The sequence below is a fragment of the Bos grunniens genome, chromosome 14, assembly GCF_055505025.1.
Source record: "Bos grunniens cultivar Pamir isolate PY7600 chromosome 14, Bosgru_T2T1.0, whole genome shotgun sequence".
In the NCBI taxonomy this organism is placed as follows: Eukaryota; Metazoa; Chordata; class Mammalia; order Artiodactyla; family Bovidae; genus Bos; species Bos grunniens.
The window spans coordinates 62,833,511-62,854,397 of NC_141178.1; the positions used below are offsets into that span (position 1 = coordinate 62,833,511).

Sequence of the window (20,887 nt, forward strand, 5' to 3'; positions counted from 1 at the left end):
CACAACTGAGCGACTTCACTCTCACTTTCCACTTTCATGTATTGGAGAAGGAAATGGCAACCCACTCCAGTGTTCTTGCCTGGAGAATCCCATGGACAGAGAAGCCTGGTGGGCTGCAGTCCATGGGATGGCACAGAGTCGGACACGACTGAAGCGACTTAGCAGCAGCAGCAGCAACAACTTTTTTTAAGTCTGAAACTTCAAAGTTTTAAAAGTTGAGTTGCAGAGTTATTTAAGAAATTACCTCAGACTTAATAATTAACAGCACTTTCTTAAACTAAACATTTCCTAACTTCATTCTAAGAGAGTTACATTTTGAGCATCTTCAGTCTTGCTGATCTTTGATTCCTTGGGTGGAGGTGGTTATATTTATAACAGATGCTAGGAGTATCTGTGTCTGTGTCTAAATCCAGTAAGGATGCTCCAACTAGTAAGTCTGGGTGAAAATTAGAGGGAAAAATTCAAATTCAATTACATTATTTTATAGCATTTGAAACATGTACTTGTAGGAATTAAGCTGAATTGTACCGTCCTAACAAGAAAAATTCTTCGTTTGCAGGGACACTTGGGCAGGGACCACGTGCCAGCCCGGTGCATGGGTCAGGAAGAAGAGGAACCAGGACCCTGGCCTGGGCCGCCCATACCTATGCTCAACAAACCACATTCCACAGCTGGGAAGGTGCCATCCTTCCTGCCCCAGCACTTGGGGGTGAGTCCGCACGCTCACCCTCCAGCTCCAGCTCTTGGAACTGGGTCTGGCAGAGCTCTCCAGGGAGACGCACTCTTCCTCCTCCGTCTCACTGCCTGTAGACCTTTCTGTCCCGGCTCTGCCAAAAGGACAAACCCCCTACCCACCCCGGCTCTTGGGGACCCCCCCCAGACCAAAAGGGACCAGAAACGTGCCCTAATAAACTTGGATCCTGCACAACAGAACCCTCATTGGGTTCATTCGACTCAAATTCCCTTAAAATCGAACTTCATCTGCAGCCTTCAGTTCTATGTTGTTACTGAATTAGAGTTCAGAAAAACATCATTAATGTGTTACTTCAGGGGAAGTCAAAGGTGACACTGCTCGGGTGACCTCAAATTCCACCCCCCACTCCCAATGTAATGCTGTTTAAGCACTCAATTCGGTCCGGACACGTTCCCAATAAATAGTGACTCTAAGTTATAAAAACGCCAAACTCACAGAGTGACACGTTTCAGGGATTACTTGTTACAGTCGTATTTCTGCCTGAGATTGCAGCCAATAGTGGTTTTATGAGAATGACTGCTAAAACCGAAATAATTTTTAAATATGATGAAACTTATTAGTGACTTATAGAAAGTAATTAGCATCATGAATTTCCATAAAAGCAGTGTTTATTAAAGCTTTTTTCTTAGTGAAAAATGCCAGATAACCAAGTATTACTTATTCTATCACTTATTGAGGAAGAAGCTTTACACATTAGAGCAAAGCAATACAAGTTAACATGGAACCCCATTGTTACCAGCCTCTTGTAGGCAAGAAAACAAGCCTGGAGGACTCAGCGGGGCCCGTCGCCTCCTCACAGGGAGGGATGGGAACACCTGCGTGTCTCCAGTACCTGACAGAGTCCAGCACAGACCAGGACCGAGACTGCAGTCTGCAGAGAAGAGCGTGTCCTGCTGTCTGTAGGGACACGCTACTCAGCCCTGGTGCTCCAGGAACAGTATCTGCCACACACTCACAGACAGCCCAGGATACTTCACTCAGCATCAACAGATGAATACCCAGGCTTCCCAGGAAAACTGAAGCCACGTGAGCAAATTCTCATGGTGCCAAGCAATGACCTTGACGCCCTTCCTCCTGCTGGTGGTAGGGCCAGGAGCATGCTGCTCCTGGGCCTTCAGAGCAGACGCACAGTCTTCCCAGTTACTGTCAAGAAGTCATCATCCGCCAGGGCGCGCAGCGCTTCTTCAAACATGTCCTTGGTGATTGCCTTCGGGTAAGAGTAAAGAGTTTACACTTGGAGCTGCCCTCCCCAAACACACAAGGAGCCCAAGTTCAGAAACCACTGGAGTCTCCTGCCTTCTGGGTGGCTGGACACACATTTCATGCTCCAACTCTTCCCCCAAAGGGCCCGATGCTAAGCACCACAGGCCTGGGGCCCCTGGTCTGTGTGCACCACTCAGCAGTCATGTGGGGCCAAGAAAGGGGTGTCAGGAAAGCAGGCAAGGGCTGGTCCCAACCAGCAGAGCCCCTGCCATGAACCTGGCTTTCCTAATAACAGCCAAAAATTACAAACACTCTAAATGCCCACCAGCAGTCAAGTACATGAGGAGGAAGGCATGAGACAGAGCAAACATGTTGTAGTGGCTTCAGTGTCACAGAGAGAGCTAAGACTGTCACTGATTAAAAAAGAAACCACTGACTCTGCTCAAAACCACTCATCTACACCCACACAGAAGACTGAAAAAATTCTCACTGTGATCACTCCCAGATGGTGGATGGGGACCTTACTTCTCTTCTTTATCTGTATCTACATTTATTACTCAAGCAGTAAATGAAGGGGGAAAGCTAGGGGAAAAAAACTTTAAAGCAGCATCAAGGGAAAAGAAAACTATTAAACAAACAAAATGTCCGTGTAAACACTTACTATGTCAGACTGTCCCCGAATATCTTCAAAGAGCTGCTGGTATTTCAGGGCTGGCGTCTTGCCCTTCGATAAAATAAGCTTTCTCAATGCTTCCGCTAACTCTTCTTTCCGCTTCCGAGAGGTGGCACTCATTCCTGAGTTAAGAGAAAGCAATGAAGATGTTTTTCCCATAAGGAAGGGAACACCTTTCAAACCTCTAGAAGTATTTCTTCAGCCATAAATCAACTTTAGTCTAAAATAATCTTTAGTCTTGTCACCAGACAAGGTAAGGGGATGGTGGCTGAATGCCAGAACACACAAAGTCAGAGTGAGGTCTGAATCCTGTCCCCAATTTTATAAAAGCTCAGAGCCGCTACTTGCCACTAAGACACAGCCCAGCAGTCCACACAGGAGCAGAGCCCCCCTCGCGGGGGCCTGAATCACTCCGTGCCTGGACAACTGGGTGGGACAGAGCTAGGCCGAGTGCGCCACCATCTGTCTCTGTCCAGCCCATCGCGTGGTCATGGGGGCCTCTGACCCGAGACAGGGCAGCACCCACGTCGGGGGAAGGCCGACCTGTGGTGAGGATGGAGATGTCCACGATGCCCGTCCGCGGGTCGGTGGCCGACTGCTTCAGCGCCTCCCGGTGCAGGCGCTTGGCCTCCTCCACGTCGATGGCCTCCACCTTGTTTGAAAACCGCACTTTTGCGTGGGCTTCTGCCAAGCGGATCAGCGACTCCAGCTGCCGGGGATATGCAGACACCATCCCTCGGCTGCTGCCAACCTTCCTCATGTCCACGTAGGCCTGCAAGACAGGAGACAGGCTAACTCCTCACATGGTGACTGCAGGGAGGGAAGTCCTGAGGGGAGCAAGAGCTGGTCTAGCCTTAGGCCTCCACCCTCATCCGGGGGAGGGGTGGCACCTGTGGGGGGATCGCGGTGCTGGGGAGGGAGCGGAGGACTTGGCCTGTTCACACCCTGGGAGGATCGAATAGCAGCAGGCCAAGGGGCGTTGACACAGAGCACACAAAAGGTAAACTGTGGCGTGTGGATGACCTAATTCTCTCAAGATGATGACCCAGAGGGAAAACTACGAATCACTTGTAACAGTCACTTGAGCATCTTCAGGGCTGTCAGGATGGAAAACCCACCGAAGCACCAGGAACCTTTGTAGTGTCACAACGTCCATGCGTGTGTCACCAGGCACTGCTACCCACTTAAAAGGTACTGAGAAGTGAACGTAAAATACTTCCAGTTCTTTAGAAATGAGCAAACGCAGCTCAGAGACCAGAACTACAAAGTCACTAAGTATTAGCAGCCTCACCGATATTTCAACTCAGGCATCCTGGTCTTAAATACACTGTGCTTACAAGAACTTAAATATAAAAAGAGCGCACAACTTGTAGAAATCAATCCTTTTTCCTCTTCCACACTTGGAAAAGTCAATTTTGCAACACAGGAAGGAAAACAGTTGTAGAAGACAGTGTTGTTCTCGACTAAAGACCGTTTCAGAGCCGAGCAGGGCCCAGCAGCACTTCGGGCCGCAGGTACCTCGATGAGGGCCTGGCTGGCGTCCTGGCTGAGCCTCGGCATCACGGTGCTGTGTGCGTAGGCGATGTAGTCCCTGAGCACCGCCATGTCCATGCCCTCCTCCTGTGCCTCCTCCTCACTCTGGTAGTACAGGGACACCAGGTGGTGAGCCAGGCGCCGGTCGTACGCCTCATCCTGGGGGTCCAGCATGAGGAAGATCAAGTCAAACCTGAGGAGACACGGTGACGGTTCCCAGTCAGAACACCCAAGCACCTGAGGCCTCTGTGTGAGGGCGCAGGCGTGCCCGGTCCAGGTGGCCTGAGGAGCCCAGGCCCCCGGGTCTCCTGCCCTGGTCCTCAGTCTGCCTCGGAACAAGTGTTGGGCGCTGAAGGTGAGTCAGAAGCAGGAGGCCCCCGAGGGAAACACTGCTGTGATTCTGAAGACTGGAGGAGGTGAGTGAAACACATTTAGCTGTGCTGGGGAAAAGCAACTATTTGTGTAAGAAGTGAAGGAACCAAATTCTAAAACCCATTTATGAAATATCCATCCTTGAGGGGAAGCCTGCGTCACGTCTCCCCTCCCACAAATGCCGCTCTCAGACCCTTGTCTACTGCAGGAAGCTGCTCTCTGCGCTCTGCTGATTGTCTACAGCGGCTATAGGACCGAGCGCAGCAAGAGGTGGGCTTCTGACAGAATGGAGCACACAGGCCCCAACTGCTCCAAGAAACAAGCACGCATCAAGGTGAGCAAACGCGTGGTCCTCACTTCAGGACCCATGACTGAGCAGACATGCAGAACACACCGCCATGAAGAGATGACGATTGGCTGTGTTAATCCTGGTTATTTCCTTCTCACCCTCACCCTGAACCTTCCACAGATGAGTAAAATAAAACCATCTGTTTGATGAACATGTGCTATCATACCTTGATAAGAGTGTGTGGGGCAGCTGGATGTTTTCAATGGTGGTTTTTTTTGGATTCCACTGAGACTCGATCGGGTTTGCTGCTGCCAGGATGGAGGTGCGGGCGTTGAGCTGACAGATGATCCCAGCCTGCCGGAGGGACAGATAGTGCAGTTAGCAGCCTCACAGTGAGGCCGGCAGGAGCTGAGAGCCCCTGCCTTGGGTGGCCTTTGCCAGGGACCCCTGGCACCACAAGCCTGGTACCTGCAGCATCCACCGGGGAAGCCTAAACTGGGTTTCACACCAAGGATGGAGGGGGGTAACATTTGCCGTGGCTACATCCTTCTCAAAAACCAAACCCCTGGCGTGAGACTTAGGACAAACTCAAGTTCTGAGCGCCAGGCGTTAGAGGTTAGTACTGCACAGAGCACACAGGTGCAATAGAGTCCACTCAGATGGGCTGGGACCTGACAGCAGGGTGTTGGCCAGCCCCCGGAGCTGCAAGTCCAGAGGCTGTGGTTCAGGCCCCACTCCCCACCCCCACGCAGACCTCAGAGCGGGTGGGTGGCTGACCTTGGCGATGGACAGTGTCTGCTGCTCCATGACCTCGTGTAGTACGGAGCGCGTGCTTTCATTCATCTTGTCGAACTCGTCGATGCAGCAGACGCCGTTGTCGCTCAGCACCAGGGCGCCGGTCTGCAGCACCAGCTGCCGTGTCTCAGGGTCCTTCATGACGTAGGCAGTGAGGCCCACGGCGCTGGAGCCCTTCCCGGACGTGTACTGGCCCCGTGGGACCAGGTTGTGCACGTACTGCAGCAGCTGGGACTTGCTGGTCCCTGGGTCCCCGCACAGCAGGATGTTGATCTCCGCGCGGAACTTGCCCCTCCCCGTGTGGCTGAAATCCTTTCTAGTCCCGCCGAAGAGCTGAAGCAAGATTCCCTGGACAGACGGACAGACAGGTCTCAGCACTCACCTAAGGTGGGCGGTGGAGAGGCAGGGGGCTGAGCATGGATGGTGAAGAGATCAGAGAACGAGAGCATGTCAGAAGCCATGCGGGCCCTGCCTGGAAATGGGTGAGCCGCGGGTGGAGATGAGGGTGCGGCCTCTGTTCCACCCGAGGCTCAGCCTTTCCGGTGTTCACACCATCTGACCCTGAGCTTTCAGGCCTGGCCATAAGCAAGAAGCCTTTCCAGGTCAGTTACCTTCTTTATATCTTCATGCTCATAGATGCTTGGTGCCAGGGCAGATGCAAGCCTCTCATAGATGTCTGGCTTCCTGGAAAGCTCCTTGAGCAACTCCACACGTTTCTCAGAGAAAAGTTTCTGCTCTGCTTCTTCGTCAAGGCCATGCAGACGCTTTGAGTCGGTCTTCCGGTAGTGAATGACATCAATGTGGGTTTTGTAGACAGACTTCACATTGCTCACTCTCGGGTTGATGCGAATGGGGACGGCTCGATAGATGCCTGAGGGCACAAAGGACACCTCTCACCCGCCTGCTCTCAGCCCAAAGCGCGGGGAGCGGGGCTCTGAGCACAGCCGAAAGGCTGACTGGGGACCCCCACCTCCGCACGGCGCCTGCTTGCTGCTGTGTTCAGTGTGAGACAGAATCCTCATTTCTCTTTAAGTGAATGTACACTTATTAATAATTTGACTAAAAATTCTAAAATCCTGTTCCAAAAGCCTAAAAAGAAAGGAAATCCAAAAGGCTAATATATTTAAAGTCGCTCACTAGTTATTTCGGACAACAGCAGGAAGACAAACTGCTGTCTGGGAAGGCACCACATTGGAGGTCAGAGGCAGGCACTGAAAACAGCAGCCCCAGGTCATGCGCCCCCGACCAGGTCAGAGGCCTTAAGGTGGAGCCCCTCACCTGTGACGTGCACTCTGTCCCCAGGCTGGACCTTGTCCACGAGGTCATTGTGAGCAAAGAGGACGACCGTGTGCGGCGTCTGCCCCGCGGGCATGTCTTCAGGGGACTCCTGGAGCTTGATCTGGAAGGATGGGGAATGGACATCTCAGGACATCCAGATACCTGGCACCTCCACTGCCCCAGGGACGTTGTTCTGGAAGATGGCTATGCTCACCACAACACACTAGTCTCCAGCAACTCAGTCTCACCTCCATTACGAGAGCATTGTTGAGTAATGCTCCCCTATGTGGGGTGGCCACATCAGGGTGGCAGTGGGTGAGCCTGCATCACCCCCTGCCTGCTTTTCCAATTCATTCTGGACGGTACTCCCTTCCAGGTCAACCCAGTCAGGAAGCGCGGTTTTAGGGTTACACGAGTGGGCAGGTTACAATGGGCTTCAGAGGGCCCGGCAAGGGCAGAACAAGGACAGGGCATGTGGAGGGGGCACGCACCATCTGCTTGTCGGAAAACACAGAGCGGTTGTGGATGAGGGCCATGCTGTGGCTGGTGTGGCAGCGCTCGCACACGCAGGGCTCGGCAATGCGGCCACGGTCTATCTCCACGCGGGCCGTGTGGGCACATACTTGGCACTGGAAGAAGGCCTCCTGCATCTCTGGAATCAGCTGGGATGTCCTGATCACCATGCCACTGATGGCGATGAGCTGATCAATGTCTGTAAGGCGGAGAGAAGGTGGCTCGTCCCAGCTGGGTGTGGGCCTCCCCAAGGGTCTGGGTCTGCTGTCCAGCCCTGGAGGACCTCACCGCAGGCCGCATGGGGGTGCTGGAGTCACAGGAGACGCTGTGGCCAGAGCACCGACACCTCACTGGGCACCCTCAGCTCTGGCCTGGGATGCCCCTCCTGTGTCCAGCCAGATTCCTCTCAATCCCTCAAGTCCACTGACCTGCACTGAGCTCAGCTGGCCCAAGGCTGCCTGGGGACGACCGGACTTATGAAGCAACTGCAACAGCCCATGTGCTTGTGATAATATTCTTTATAGCCACACCCACCACCCACTATACATGTGGGGTTCACCTGTCCCACTAATAACTGGGGCCCTGATATAGCATTTCCCCAAATAAAGAACAGAAGCTTCAGGTCTGCTTTCCAAACCTTCCGATCAGGGCCCAGAGTGCGCCGTCTCCTGGACTGAGACCCCTACACTGTTCTTCTGCCTCTTCTCCTTCTTCCCAAACCAGACTTTCTCCTATGTATCAGGGAAGGGACCATATTTTATAGATCTGTTTTCTATACTGATTCTGAGAAAGTGCATACTTAGTAAAGTAACTAAAACTATTATCATTGGGTAAGTTTACCTTAAGATAGAAAACTGTCAAAAGTTATATCTTTTATATAATTTCACTTGTCACTAATAAAAAAAGGTATGGTGGACTCCAAGCATACGGCACAACAGAGCCTGGTTTCTGCTCCTGGTTTCTGTCAACTCACAGTCCACCACCGTCACTGTTAGCAACTCCTTTAAGGTTCCCTGGTGAACTGACTCTCACATAAGGTATTTTCCTGCTGTTAAAAACATTACCTTCTATATGTCAACAGTATCTCAATAAAAATGGGGGAAAGACAGTACCTTCTGGATTCAGGTTCCTCATATTCTTAGTCTTCAAGGCGTTGAATGGTCTCACTTGAATCTGATGCTCTAAGATTGAGTCAGGGTAGCGGTCAAAGAAGATCTCATTGACTGCCATGTCAAAAGTTGGGATGACTTCCTAAAAAACCAAACGTAGGATGCCAAGCTATGCTTGTATTTTTAGCTTAGGATTAAATATAATAAAGCAACTGACATTAACAAGGGATAAAAACAAAAGAACATGGTATAATCCAGAAGCATTACCCTAGAAATCACACATGTGCAGTTCACAAACCCTTGGGCATGCTGCAATCTCATACATCAGCACTTTCTCACTTGACTTAAAGAGGCGAGTCTACAGTAGTTTCATCAGGCCGTGCTGGCATGACTGTAGGCTTTTAACTAGTAACACAAGCCCATACTTTCATGTCTTTTCCTCCATATCAAAATGATAGCAAAGTAGGTTAAACCATAATTCTTACTCAAATTTGTTAACACCTGTTCTCCGTTCTGTAGATGAGGAAATGGCTGCTCGGAAGCTGAGAAACTGAGCCAAGGTTACACAGCAATTCAGCAAAATCAAGACTTAATACCAAGTCTGCTTGCCTCCAAAGCCTACAGCTATTAATAGGATCAGTACAGCTGATGCTTTGTTGATAAAGCCTGGCCTTAAGCCCAGAGAAGACTGTAGTATGGTTAACACATCCTGTTAAGACATGGAAGGCGTGTGACCATTTTCATTCAAGATATTTCACATCAGCAAACCCAACGCACTATTGTGAGTCACCCATTACCTTATGCACATACTAAGAAACACTGCCAATCAAACTACAACATGCCAGCAAAAGTAACACAGATCTTGATTTCAACGTTAATATGTACAAAAAAGGGTTCAACTTAAAAAAGAAAGAACATGGTTTAGGAGTTTGGGGGTAAATTCCCTGGCGGTCCAGTCATTTGGACTCCAAATCTCACATGCCATGAGGCATAGGCCAAAGAAAAAAAGAGAAAAAGGAAAAAAGGCTCTTTGAGGCATATTCTATTTATTACAAAATTTTTTTTTTAAAGTCTCATTGACTTTTTTATTGGGATATTGTAGATCAGCATGCAGGTGTAAGAAATATAAAGATCTGAGTCTGCCCAGTTTCCATTAATGATAACATTTTGCAAACAGTCTAATATCACAAGCAGATATTAACTTGGTACAGCTCACCTATATTCAGATTTCCCAGTTTTACGTGTATTCACTCTTGTATGTATATGCGTGTGTATCAAGTTCTATCAATTCTATCACCTGCATAGGTTCATGAATCTGTCACCATAGTTAAGGTACTGAATAGTCCTTCAAAGCCAGCAAGATCCCTATGTTGTCCCTTTGTCACCATACCAAGCTCCCCCTCCCCTATTCCTTCTCTGTAACCCCAAGCAACTACTCATATGTCCATCTCTAAAATTCTGTCATCTCAAATGTTATGTAAGTGGAACTGTATATTACCTTTTAGATGTGTATGTAACCTTTTGCTCCCGTGGGATCCATCCAAGTCCCAGTAAGTTTTACCTCTGAGGCATGTCCCAGACTGGCCATACCACAGCTGTTTGCCCACAACTGACCTGAAGGCCATCGGGGCTGATTCCAGCTATGAACATCTGTGTACAGGTTTTTATGTGAACATAAGCTTTTGTTCCTCTGGGATAAATTTCCAGACATGCAATTGCTGTGTCATAGGATGGTTATATGTTCACTTATTTTTTTCTAATTGGAGTATACTTACTTTACAGTATTCTATTAGTTTCTACTGTACTACATGAATCAGCCCTAAGTGTACACACACACCTTCCTCACTACTATGCTGTCACAATTTGTCCCATCCTCTCATCCCCTGTAGTGCCCCCCCACACACGGGCACTCTGCAGGCATATTCTGTTACTGAGAAGACTGCTATCCAGAAACCCTGCAGGTGTTCTAGATGTTTACTGTAGTATGCTAAGGTCAAAGCCAAATTCTTACCTGTGGGTAGCAGATGAGCTGTCTGTAGAGATTTGTATCAAATGATTTTATGTGTTCACAGTTTACGTTTAAAAACGGCTCTCCAGTAACATTAATCTATAGAATAGAACAAACAAATTATATTCTAATTGTTTTTACAACAGTTAACCTGAATTTTTAGGTAAGCACATTTCATTACCTCTTCAAGTCGCTGCATGTACAGAGGTTCAGTAATGTCTATGCCAACATTTTCTTCTTCTTTAGCCAGAGGATCAATGAAACGCTGAAGAAATCTCTAAACGTAGAGAATAGATTAAGCAGCTACTCGAGTTATGGGCACTAGGGTTCATGTATCTTTTCAAGTGCCCATCAATAAACAATTGGCTAAAGATGTGATGGGACTTCCCTGGTGCTCCAGTGGTTAAGAATTAACCTGCCAATGCAGAGAGTATGAGATCCACCCTTGGGAAGAGCCCACATGCCTCGAGGCAACTAAGCCCCACAACTACTGAAGCTCACACAACCTAGGGCCCATGTTCTGCAACAAGAAAAGCCACAGTAGTGAGAAGGCCACGTACCACAACTAGACACAGCTCCTGCTCACTGCAACGAAAAGCCCCAGCGTGGCAACAAAAACCAGGCAAACGCAAACACAGTGACATATGTGTGTTTATATAAAATGGAATACAACTCAGCCATAAAAAATCGGCCACTTGCAGCAACAGATAGGTGCAGACAATATTATACTTAATGAAGTAAATTAGAGAAAATCAAGTACTATGTATCACTATCACTTACCTATATAACCTAAAAGATAACACAAATGAGTCTACGTACAAAACAAACAGACTCACACAGAAAAGAAATGTGTGGTTACCAAAGAGAAGGGGGAGAGGGGAAGGGAGGGATGTATTAGCAGTATGGGGTTAACAAACACAAACTACTTTATGTAAAATAGAAAAGCAACAAGGATCTACCATATAGCACAAGAAACTATGTTCAATATCTTATTAGTTACCTAAAATGAAATCAAATCAGAAAGAAAATGTATCACTGTAACTCTTTGCTATTGTAAGCCAACTCGACTACACAAAAATAATAGTAGGAATAGTGTCAGAATTTGAAAACAAGCACATTTTTTCTTCCTGAAAACTACATCTATGATTCTGACCCACATAAGCATCTGTGCCTAAACACTGGGGCACTTGGACATAGGTCACACACACTTGCTCTCACATTTTCGAAGCCTGGAGAAATGGTATCTCACCTGAAAGTTTTCTTTGCACGTCGCCACGTTTACATCTGTTCCCCAAATCACGAGTTTTTGGCCCAAAGACTGCTCGCTCGCCACTGTATCTTCTGCGGCCGGCTGCACAGGAAAAGCCGACGGGAGCGGGTTCGGGGGACCGCCCGCATCGCGCACCCCACCGCGCCCCGACCGGCCCTGGACTCACCCCGTCCGAGTGCAGATCCACCTGCAGCCCCTTCCGGGCCGAGCCCAGGTCGGGTCTCTGCCGCACGGGAGTGCCGCGCACGCCGCTCCTCGGGGTGCCCTCCACCCGCGAGCTGGGGGTGCCGTAGGTCAGGGGCGAGCTCATGTCCAGGTCCAGGGGGACCGCTGGGGATCGCATCCACACGGGTGAGCCGGGGCGGAGGGGGAAGGAGCCCAGTGGGGCGTCAACCCCCCGCCCCGGGTCCCACCCCCGACAGCGCACCTGCGGGCGGCGCGCGGGACGGGGTGCGGGGCTCGGCGCCAGGCGACGAGGGCAGCGGCTGCGGCTCTCCGGACGACAAGGGGTCCTGGCCTGTGGGGGTGGAGGGCACCGCGGCGTCGGCGCGGGCGGCACCGGGCCTGCACGGGGGCTGACCCGGCACCGCCCGCCCTCCCCGGGGACCCCATGGGGCAGAGCAGGGACCAGACACTCACGTGGCTGAGCTGGGGCCGCCCGCCGGGAGCCGCGGCGGCTCGGGGTAGATGCAGGAGACGACATGGCGGGCTGCGCAACAGGGACGCGGGTTCGCGTGAACGCTCCCTACAGACCCCCGCCCCTCTTCCCTCGCTCCTGTCTTCGCTCCTCTCAATTCTTACACCCCCTCGCCTCCGTGGCCGACCACAACCAAACCCCCCCGGCCCCGCCCGGGCCCACCTAAAGTGCGCGTTTCACCTCCGCTTCAGCAGTACGCAGATTTCCCGCCGGCGGCACCGTTGGCTCCGCCCCCAGCGGCGGCCCACCAATCGCGACAGCGTCCTCGCGCGTCCCCGACCCCGGAAGGCACCACTGTGCAGCGATAAGGGGAACTGGACGGCCTCAGCCCGCGCCCCGCAGGACACCTACGCACAACTGGCTCGGCGCTCCCCCTCTAGAATGGTCTTTACCGCAACCGGAACGCGATTTCGCGGGAAATCTGTGGAGGCTGCGTTCCGGGCCTTCCTCCAAGGCGGGGCGGGGCGGGACGCGGGGCGGGGGGGGAACGGTTTTGTCCCTGTGTCCCTTGGGATTCCAAACGACCGCCCCCAACCCGATCCCCGTTACCAAGGACTAGCGTTGGCCCCTGACCCTAGCCCTAGCCTGTCTCTTTCTGCCTCGGGCAGTTGGTCACCTCCAACTCGCCACCTGTCCTCCGCATCTATTTCCGGAGGTCGAGCTGATGGGTTCCTGACTCTCCCTAAGTTTGACTGCATTGTGCTCTGTGTATCTTAACTTAGGATGTCTAAGCCGCCGGTCCTACAAGGCAGGCCACCTCCTCGAAGATCTCCAGCAGGGACCCCTCGCCCGCGCCCAAGTCCGGAGCACTACAGGGCCGAGGCTGGATGTGCTCAGGGATCATGGATCCCCCTCCCCGGCCCACTAAGGCCCCATTCGGCCCAGCACCTCGCCCCCAAGTCCTAGGGGCAGGTTCGGGCCCAGGCAGCTGTGCGCACGCGCTGGAAAATCCGCCCATCCTCGCCCTTTCCCGCCCCTTCCCGCCCAGCGGCACTTCCGGTCCCGGCAGCGAGAGTGGTGTTCGCGGCTGGAGGATATGGCCGATTCGGGGTCCGGCGTGCGGGGCTCCCTACTGCAGCTACAAGAGTCCCTGTCCGCTGCCGATCGCTGCAGCGCGGCGGTGGCCAGTGGTCAGCTGCTGCGGGGCCTGGGGCAGGAGTGCGTGCTGAGCTCTGGCCCCGCGCTGCTGGGTGGGTACGGCTCGGGGCTCCGGACGGCCGGTGCCCGGCCGCCCGCTCGAGTCCGAGTGGGCACCCGGGGTGGTGCTTGAACGGGCCCGTGGGAATTTGTGATCTGTGTAAAACTTTGTCAACTTCCTCTGTTTTTAACACCAGAGGAAAGGTATTTCCAAGCCTGAGTTGTGGAAATGCTCTGAATTTGGCATCACTGCTAACCACGGTGGGGAGCGACGATGAGAGGGAAGTTTTATGTTCTTCCACCTCATTGTTGCCTCAACCCACCAGCACCTTTTCCAAACTCCAGTTTTGCTGTTCCTTTTGAGAAACAGTCATGCTCTTAACTTGACTTATGCCTGGGTAAGAACTTGACCCTTTGCAGCTGAAGTGCCTCTTAGCATTTTTAATGTGTCATTGTGTGAAAACTTGGTTACATTCCTTTTTAAAAACCCAAACATGCAGAGTCTTAATTAGAGGATGAGATTTTCTTCCGAAAACGTCATTGTTAATAAAGAGGAGAAATAAAGCCTTAAAGAGATTGCTGTGTAGTACCTACAGACTGCCAGGGTGTGTTCATGAGGACAGCATCACTGTGTAAATGCTTTCCAGTCTGTTCTAAGAGTTCAGTTTTGTTCCTTTAGTAACCTTGTCATAAAGCAGTTCGAGGTTCACTCTATCCAGGATGTGTCCTTTCACTTGACGGATTGTAGGACTGTGTACTAATTTCCTATTGGTCCTGAAACACACCACAAACTTGGTGTTTACTACAGCACAGGCTTGTCGGTTATCCGTCTGTGGTTGGAAGCCAGCAGGGATCTCATCAAGCTAACACCGAGGCAGCAGGCAGGGCCACTCCTTTTTTGAAGCCCCTGGGGGAGAGTTAATTTCCTTTTCATTCAGGTTGTTAGCAGAATTCAGTTCTTTGCAGTTGTAGCACTGAGGTTCCTTTCTTCTGGCATTCCTTGTTTCCAGAAGACACCTGCATTTCTTGGATCATGCTGTCCCTCTCCCCGCTTCCTCAAAGCCAGCAGCAGAGGGTTAAGTAAGACACCTGGAACCTGTCCTGCTTGCCTGTCTTCCATCTCCTTTTCCCCCTTCCACTTGTGAGGGCCCTTGTGACTGCATTGGGCCCGCTTGATAACCTGGAAGTGAAGTGAAGTGAAGGTTTCTCAGTTGTAACCAACTCCTTGAGACCCCATGGGCTATACAGTCCATGGAATTCTCCAGGCCAAAATACTGGAATGGATAGCCTTTCCCTTCTCCAGGGGATCTTCCCAACCTGCGGATGGAACCCAGGTCTCCCGCATTGCAGGCAGATTGTTTACCAGCTGAGCCACAAGGGAAGCCCTGATAACCCAGGGCACTCCCCAGTTTAAAGTCAGATGATTGGCAGCCTTAATTCCACTTGCAACCTAATTTTCATTTGCTGTGTAAAGTTAGCGCATTCACAGGTGTGATGCTAGGCATCAGGGTTCTGGCCATTATTCTGACCTTATCACTGTGGAACATTGTCTAGAGTTTCCTGTTTTCCTTTGTCACTTATGAGGCTGAATTGAGAAACAAGCATCACCTTTAGTGTGCGTTAATGGAGAACCTTGGCAGCTCGCTTACCTGTTGTTTTTTTTTTTTCCAGCATTACACACTTCCTTAGTTTTTTCCAAAGATTTTGGTTTGCTTGTATTTATTCGGAAATCACTTAGCATTGATGAAGTAAGTTGACCATTTTCATTTTGCTCTTCTAGTGTATCTCTCTTCATGTTGAGGTGACTTTTTTTTAGCCCAGTTTTCCGTAATGTTTATTTCTTTTATTATAGTTTCGTGATTGTAGAGAAGAAGCCCTAAAGTTTTTATGTGTTTTCTTAGAAAAAATTGGCCAGAAGATCATACCTTATTCTCTAGATATTAAGGTAAGAAGAAAAAACTTACCTCTTTGTATATCAGCATCTCTTAACTTACATGGAAAGTTACATGGTAACTTACGTCATAACATGGTTAAGCTTAATTTTATTTCTGTCTTTCTTGTTGGGGAGTTTACTTATTTTTGCTTGATTGTATTAGAAATTAAGTGGTTAATTTTTAAAAAATTTAATGAGCTGAGGCCCTTGTAGAAAACTATTAAAGTGTAGTATGTCAAGTATTGGTATTTCTTCTCCCAGGTGTAGATTTAGCTATTAAGTCTTAGTTATAAGAAGTAAGATCTTATTGATGATTTTGATATCTCTTTTTAAATCCTAGAATATTTGTACCAGTGTTTACACAAAAGATAAAGCTGCTAAATGTAGAATTCCAGCCCTAGAACTTCTTATTAAGGTAATTAAAAAAAATATGTCTAAGTGCATGTAGTTTGTGGCGCACATATAACTTGAACTGAAAATGAGAGTTGTGGGTGAGATGCTGAGGACTCCCGTTGGTGTGAGAAGGTGCCCGTTTCCAGCCATCACCAGCAGCACTTGGTGTTCTGCCCTCACACCACTCTGGGGAGCAGAGGAAGAATCTGGGCTGTGAGGGGCAAGAAGTGCAAAGTGAAAGTCGCTCAGTCGTGGCGGACTCTGCGACCCGATAGACTATAGTCCATGGAATTCTCCAGAACAGAATACTGGAGTGGGTAGTCTTTCCCTTCTCCAGGTGATCTTCCCAACCCAGGGATCAAACCCAGGTCTCCCATATTACAGGCGGATTCTTTACCAACTGAGCTTTAAGGGAAGCCCTTACTCTGAAAACCTAATGCTGCTGAGACTTGCCCAGATGCACCTCATTGTGTTCTTGAATGTTTTCTTGAAACCTTACACTCACACTGCGAAGGGTCTGTGTGTTGTGTGTGTGTGGTCGTTGGGCTCGCTGTCACCTGGATCTCTGCTCAGATGCAAATCTTTTTTTTGCATCTCTGTTGTAGAATTTCTTTGGGTCTTGTTGGTTCTTAAGTGCCTCTGAGAGAATGGGTCTAGTCATAGAATAATTTTCTTGGGAAGGTGAAATTAAGTCTACATCCCTTTCCACTTGGTCTCCCCTGTTTCTCCACCACCCACCTCAGCCCCTCATCCCCTATAACCTAGCTTGACGCCGATCGTGAGTGCCTGGAGATCATGGCTGTGGAACATGGCTGTGTGCGAACAGGTGCAATAGATGGAAGCCTTCCATTGCTTCCTCCTAGACTCTGCTAACTCGTGTTCTCTTAGTTACTTCAGACTTTGAGAAGTTCTAGACTCATGGATGAATTAAGAGTTGGAGAGTTATTTACCAAATTCTATGGAGAACTTGCATTGAAAGCAAAAATACCAGATACAGGTAAGATGTATTTAAATGTGTCTTTAAAATGCTTTAACAAATTTAACAAGTTTTTAGTGTAAAACTTGGATTTTTTTCCGCCAAGGTATTTATATTTTACAGATGAACTTTTTTTTAAACTTTTATTGGAGCATTGTTGCTTTACGACATTGTGTTTCTACTGCACAAAAAAAATGAATCAGTTCTCTCTTTTTTTGGATTTCTTCCCCATTTAATACAGATGAATTCTTTTTGCTGAAAAGAAACCAAAATGGAAACAGAAATAGTGTGTTAAATCTGCTTATAAAAATTTTAATCTATACAAAATGATTTCTTCAAATAGAAAACTCACACGTCAAATGTAATTTAGCTTATAATAATACATTCACATAAAACATATCAGGAAAGATTCAGTACATAAAACTAGATAGTTTGTGTGGCTTATTGTTAAATTATTTTGAAGTAAAATCCTCTCCTTTTATTTGTGGATTTTTGCTTAATATATTTAATTTTAGGCCTTAATTTGTCTAAAATTTATTTTTCAGTTTTAGAAAAAATATATGAGCTCCTAGGAGTATTAGGTGAAGTTCATCCTAGCGAGATGATAAACAATTCGGATAAACTCTTCCGGGCTTTTCTGGGTGAACTTAAGACCCAGGTATGATAAACTTTATGATCTTCTTTTCTGCTTCCTTGTATCTGGTGGGCTATTCTCTTTTTATGGTACCTTGTTAAACTCTCCTTTCAGATGACATCGACAGTGAGAGAACCCAAACTTGCGGTGCTGGCGGGGTGTCTGAAGGGACTGGCGTCACTTATGTGTAACTTCACCAAGTCCATGGAGGAAGGTATCCCTTGATGGCACTTGAGTTTCTTTCTTTATTGAAGAACTACTACTAGTCTAATGAATTCCTGTGTGATTTTTAAATTGTATACCAGTTGTGGATTCACATGGAGTCGTGAGAGGCAATGCAGAGATCCACGTGTGGCCTTCCCCTGGCACCTCCCGGTGATGCCTGTCGTGACGTAGTGCTGCCTGATGAACCTTCGGGTCTTGCTCGGTTCCAGTTGCTTCCCATGCACCCACTTGGGTGTTGAATTTAGTTCTGTGCCGCTTTATCGCATGTGGGCTAGTGTGTGCCCATGACAGTCGAGGCCCTGGCAGCCTGCCGCGGGAGCAGCCTCCCTCCTGTCCTTCTGTAGCCACATCCCCGCCCCCGCCCCCCACCCCCCCAACAGCCACTGCTCAGTCTCCCACCTTGAGCTTTGTCCTTTCACATTTATGTAAATAGACTCATAGCAGGTAACTTTGTGGCTGCCTTATTTCACTGTGCATGAGAATCCCAGGGACGGCGGAGCCTGCTGGGCTGCCGTCTACAGGGTCGCACAGAGTCGGACACGACTGAAGTGACTTAGCAGCTTAGCAGCAAGGTCTTCGAGGTTCACCCCTGTTGTAACAGAATCCCGCTGTATGAATACAGTACACGTATGTCCATTGGGCCATCAGTGAGTACTTGGGTTGCTTCTGCTTTTTTGACTGTTGTGAATGATGGTGCTGGAAATGGGTGTGCGAACACCTGGAGTCCCCCGTTCCCTTAGAGCATCCCCAGAAGTGGGCTTGCCGGCCCACGTGGTGGTTCTGTAGTTTCCAGGGGCTGCACTAATTCCCGTTCCCACCATCAGGGCAGTCTCTTCACGCCCTCAGAGTACTTGCTTCCTGTTGTGTGACGTAGCCTTCCTAGTGAGCGTGAGGTGGTTTCTCACTGCATTTCCCCAGTGGCTGTTGGTGTTGAGTGTATTCACAAGTGCCTCTTGCCCACTTGGGTGTCGTCTTGGTTGAAGTGTCTATTCAGGTTCTCTGCCCATTTGAAAAATCAGGTCATTTGACATTTTGTTAGTTGTATGAGTTATTTACGTATTCTGCATATCAGTTCCTTATGGGATCATAATTTGCAAATATTTTCTCCCATTCCATGGGTTGTCTTTTCACTCTGTTGATCGTGCCATTTGATGTGCAAAAGTTCTTCATTTTGATGAAGTTCAGTTTATTTTTTCTTTGGTTGCCTGTGATTTTCGTGCCACATCCATGAAATCATCACCAAATCACTGAATCGTCGTGTCTTTGTAGAAAGCCAGCTGGGCATTAGCTGATTGGCTCATCACTTGTGGGGGTGGATCCTGGTTCTCTGTTCCCCTGCCCACACCACACTGTCTTTATGATGTAATTATATAGCAAGCTTTAAATGTCCAGTATAGTTCTCACATTTTATTCTTTAAAAATCATTTGGGTATTATAAGGTCTGTGCCTTTCCATGTAAATCTTAGAACGAATTGGTCTGTGTCGACGAAGTCTTCCTTGGATATTTGTGGTCTTTGTGCTAAACCTGTGGATCAGTTGGAGGAGAGTTGATGCCTTAACCATGTTGAGTTTTCCAGCCCATGAGCACAGTGCACCTCTCCATTTAGTTGAGTTGGGTCCTCTTTGATTTCTTTCATTAGCGTTTTGTAATTCTTGTGCTGCAGATCTTTGCCTTTTGGTTTTAAACTGTTTAATACAGTTTTCTTTGTAACTGTCAGTAGTGTTCTTCTATAGTATCTCAAATTTAAGCTTAGAGGATAATCTAGCTATGAGAGCTTTATAATGAATTCATTTGTTTTTAAAGGACAAATAAAACTTTTTTAATCCCAGAAAATTCTTTAAAAGAAGAACTTGTTTGCTGTTCCTTACCATTTTTGTTCAGATAATTGCCAGATTTTTCTACCTCCTGCATGTGTTTGCTTTTATTGAATTGCAACTTAAGAAAATTCCAGATCTGATCATTTCAACCTGAGGAAGCAGCAGTTTCTAACGTTTCCACCGGGTGTTCCCAGTCTTTGCTGCCTCTGAGTAGGAAAGCTGGCCCAGCTGCTCCTGTTTCCCCTCCTCGGTCTCCTCTCTCCGGCTCCCTGTCCGTGGAGCATCCTGCCCTCTCAGCTTCCTGCTCAGGGATCTCCTGTTGTCTGAAGCCTCTGTGCTTCCTTGTGTGAGCTGCTTCCTTGGGCTTCTGTAGTCCTCTCTGTTACAGCACATGTTTTCTGCGACATGTTTTTCATCTCCTAGACTGTCTATTTTGTCACTTGACCTCGGTGGCAGGTGACGTTGCTTATTTCTGTTTGTTTTTGCTTGGCGTGTTAACTGACATTTGGTGAACAAGAAAATTAATAGTACTTATTGCTCATTAACCATGTGCTAAGGATTATCGTGTTCATGTTGCAAGGGAAATTCCTGTAACAATTCACTAAAGCAGGCGATAATGTTTGTTTCCTGGATTAGAACACTGGACTGAGGTGGACAGAATAACGGCTTCCAGAGATGTGCCATGCTGATCCTAGCCCCTCGACTGTTAGGTCTGAGGCAGAGGGGAATCGTTTGTGGATGGGACGTTGAGACGAGGCTGTCCAGGTGAACCCAGTGTGATCACAGGGACATTTGACTGTGGACGAGGGTCAGGGTCAGGGTGCTGTGACGGGAGAAGCTGGCTATAAGGATGGAACTGGGGCCCCAAGGCAAGGGGGTGAGCAACTTCTAGAAACTGAAGGCAGCCCTCAAGCCTCTAGAGAGGAGCACACCCAGGTGACTCCTTGCTTTGTGTTATTTTAATGGTTTATTCATTTATATTTCTGGCCGTCCTTTGCAGCTTGTGGGATCTTAGTTCCCTGACCAGGAATTGAACTTGGACCCTGTCGGTGAACGCACCAAGTTGTAAGCCAGGAAATTCCCTATTTTATTTTTTAACTGAAGCGTAGTTGCAGTCCAGGATTGCGTTACTTCAGGTGTACAGCATAGTGATCTGACGATGAAACACCTTAGGAAATGACCATGACGAGTCTCATAGTGTCCGTCAGCAGAGTTGTGACAGTGCTGACTGCGCTCCCCAAGCTGTGTGTCACGTCCTGATCTTCACCTGTGTCTCT

The 20,887-nt window shown here is 48.8% G+C and overlaps 2 protein-coding genes across 7 annotated transcripts in view; one reads left to right on the forward strand and one right to left on the reverse strand.

Annotated features, from left to right (window-relative positions):
• Positions 1–1,344: 1,344 nt before the first annotated feature.
• MCM4 (minichromosome maintenance complex component 4) lies at positions 1,345–12,735 on the reverse strand. Of its 2 annotated transcripts, none has more exons than XM_086337014.1 (17): positions 12,675–12,735; positions 12,437–12,506; positions 12,225–12,314; positions 11,964–12,127; positions 11,777–11,878; positions 10,709–10,804; positions 10,531–10,626; positions 8,523–8,661; positions 7,389–7,609; positions 6,898–7,018; positions 6,231–6,490; positions 5,602–5,967; positions 5,051–5,178; positions 4,149–4,356; positions 3,174–3,402; positions 2,619–2,752; positions 1,345–1,961 (listed from the first exon to the last, which is right to left on the reverse strand). In XM_086337014.1, exons 2-17 carry the CDS (start codon positions 12,498–12,500, stop codon positions 1,869–1,871), a joined length of 2,511 nt encoding a protein of 836 aa, XP_086193140.1. In that variant the 5' UTR covers positions 12,501–12,506; positions 12,675–12,735; the 3' UTR covers positions 1,345–1,868. The 2 variants fall into 2 exon arrangements, with proteins under 2 accessions (XP_086193140.1, XP_086193139.1); XM_086337013.1 differs by having other exon boundaries at positions 12,657–12,735.
• Positions 12,736–12,918: 183 nt separating this feature from the next.
• PRKDC (protein kinase, DNA-activated, catalytic subunit) overlaps positions 12,919–20,887 on the forward strand; it is a 128,018-nt gene continuing 120,049 nt past the window's right edge. For 3 of the 5 annotated variants that reach the window (XM_086337008.1, XM_086337009.1, XM_086337012.1), the window contains exons 1-7: positions 12,919–13,684; positions 15,303–15,379; positions 15,484–15,576; positions 15,905–15,979; positions 16,846–16,954; positions 17,479–17,591; positions 17,682–17,781. In XM_086337008.1, the coding sequence (XP_086193134.1) occupies positions 13,531–13,684; positions 15,303–15,379; positions 15,484–15,576; positions 15,905–15,979; positions 16,846–16,954; positions 17,479–17,591; positions 17,682–17,781 (721 nt within the window). In that variant the 5' untranslated portion in view covers positions 12,919–13,530. Of the gene's footprint in view, positions 14,712–15,302; positions 15,380–15,447; positions 15,577–15,904; positions 15,980–16,845; positions 16,955–17,478; positions 17,592–17,681; positions 17,782–20,887 lie in introns of all 5 variants that reach the window. The other 2 variants (XM_086337010.1, XM_086337011.1) reach the window with 2 other exon arrangements.

What these genes read in the sequence shown, in the direction of transcription:
- MCM4 (XM_086337014.1), bottom strand. Translation starts at nt 12,500, where the DNA reads ATGTCGTCTCCTGCATCTACCCCGAGCCGCCGCGGCTCCCGGCGGGCG. An exon ending in CGTGCAAAGAAAACTTTCAG is followed by an intron (nt 10,805 to 11,776) that starts GTGAGATACCAT and finishes CTCTACGTTTAG; the next exon opens with AGATTTCTTCAGCGTTTCAT. An exon ending in AGCATGAAGATATAAAGAAG is followed by an intron (nt 5,968 to 6,230) that starts GTAACTGACCTG and finishes CCGTCTGTCCAG; the next exon opens with GGAATCTTGCTTCAGCTCTT.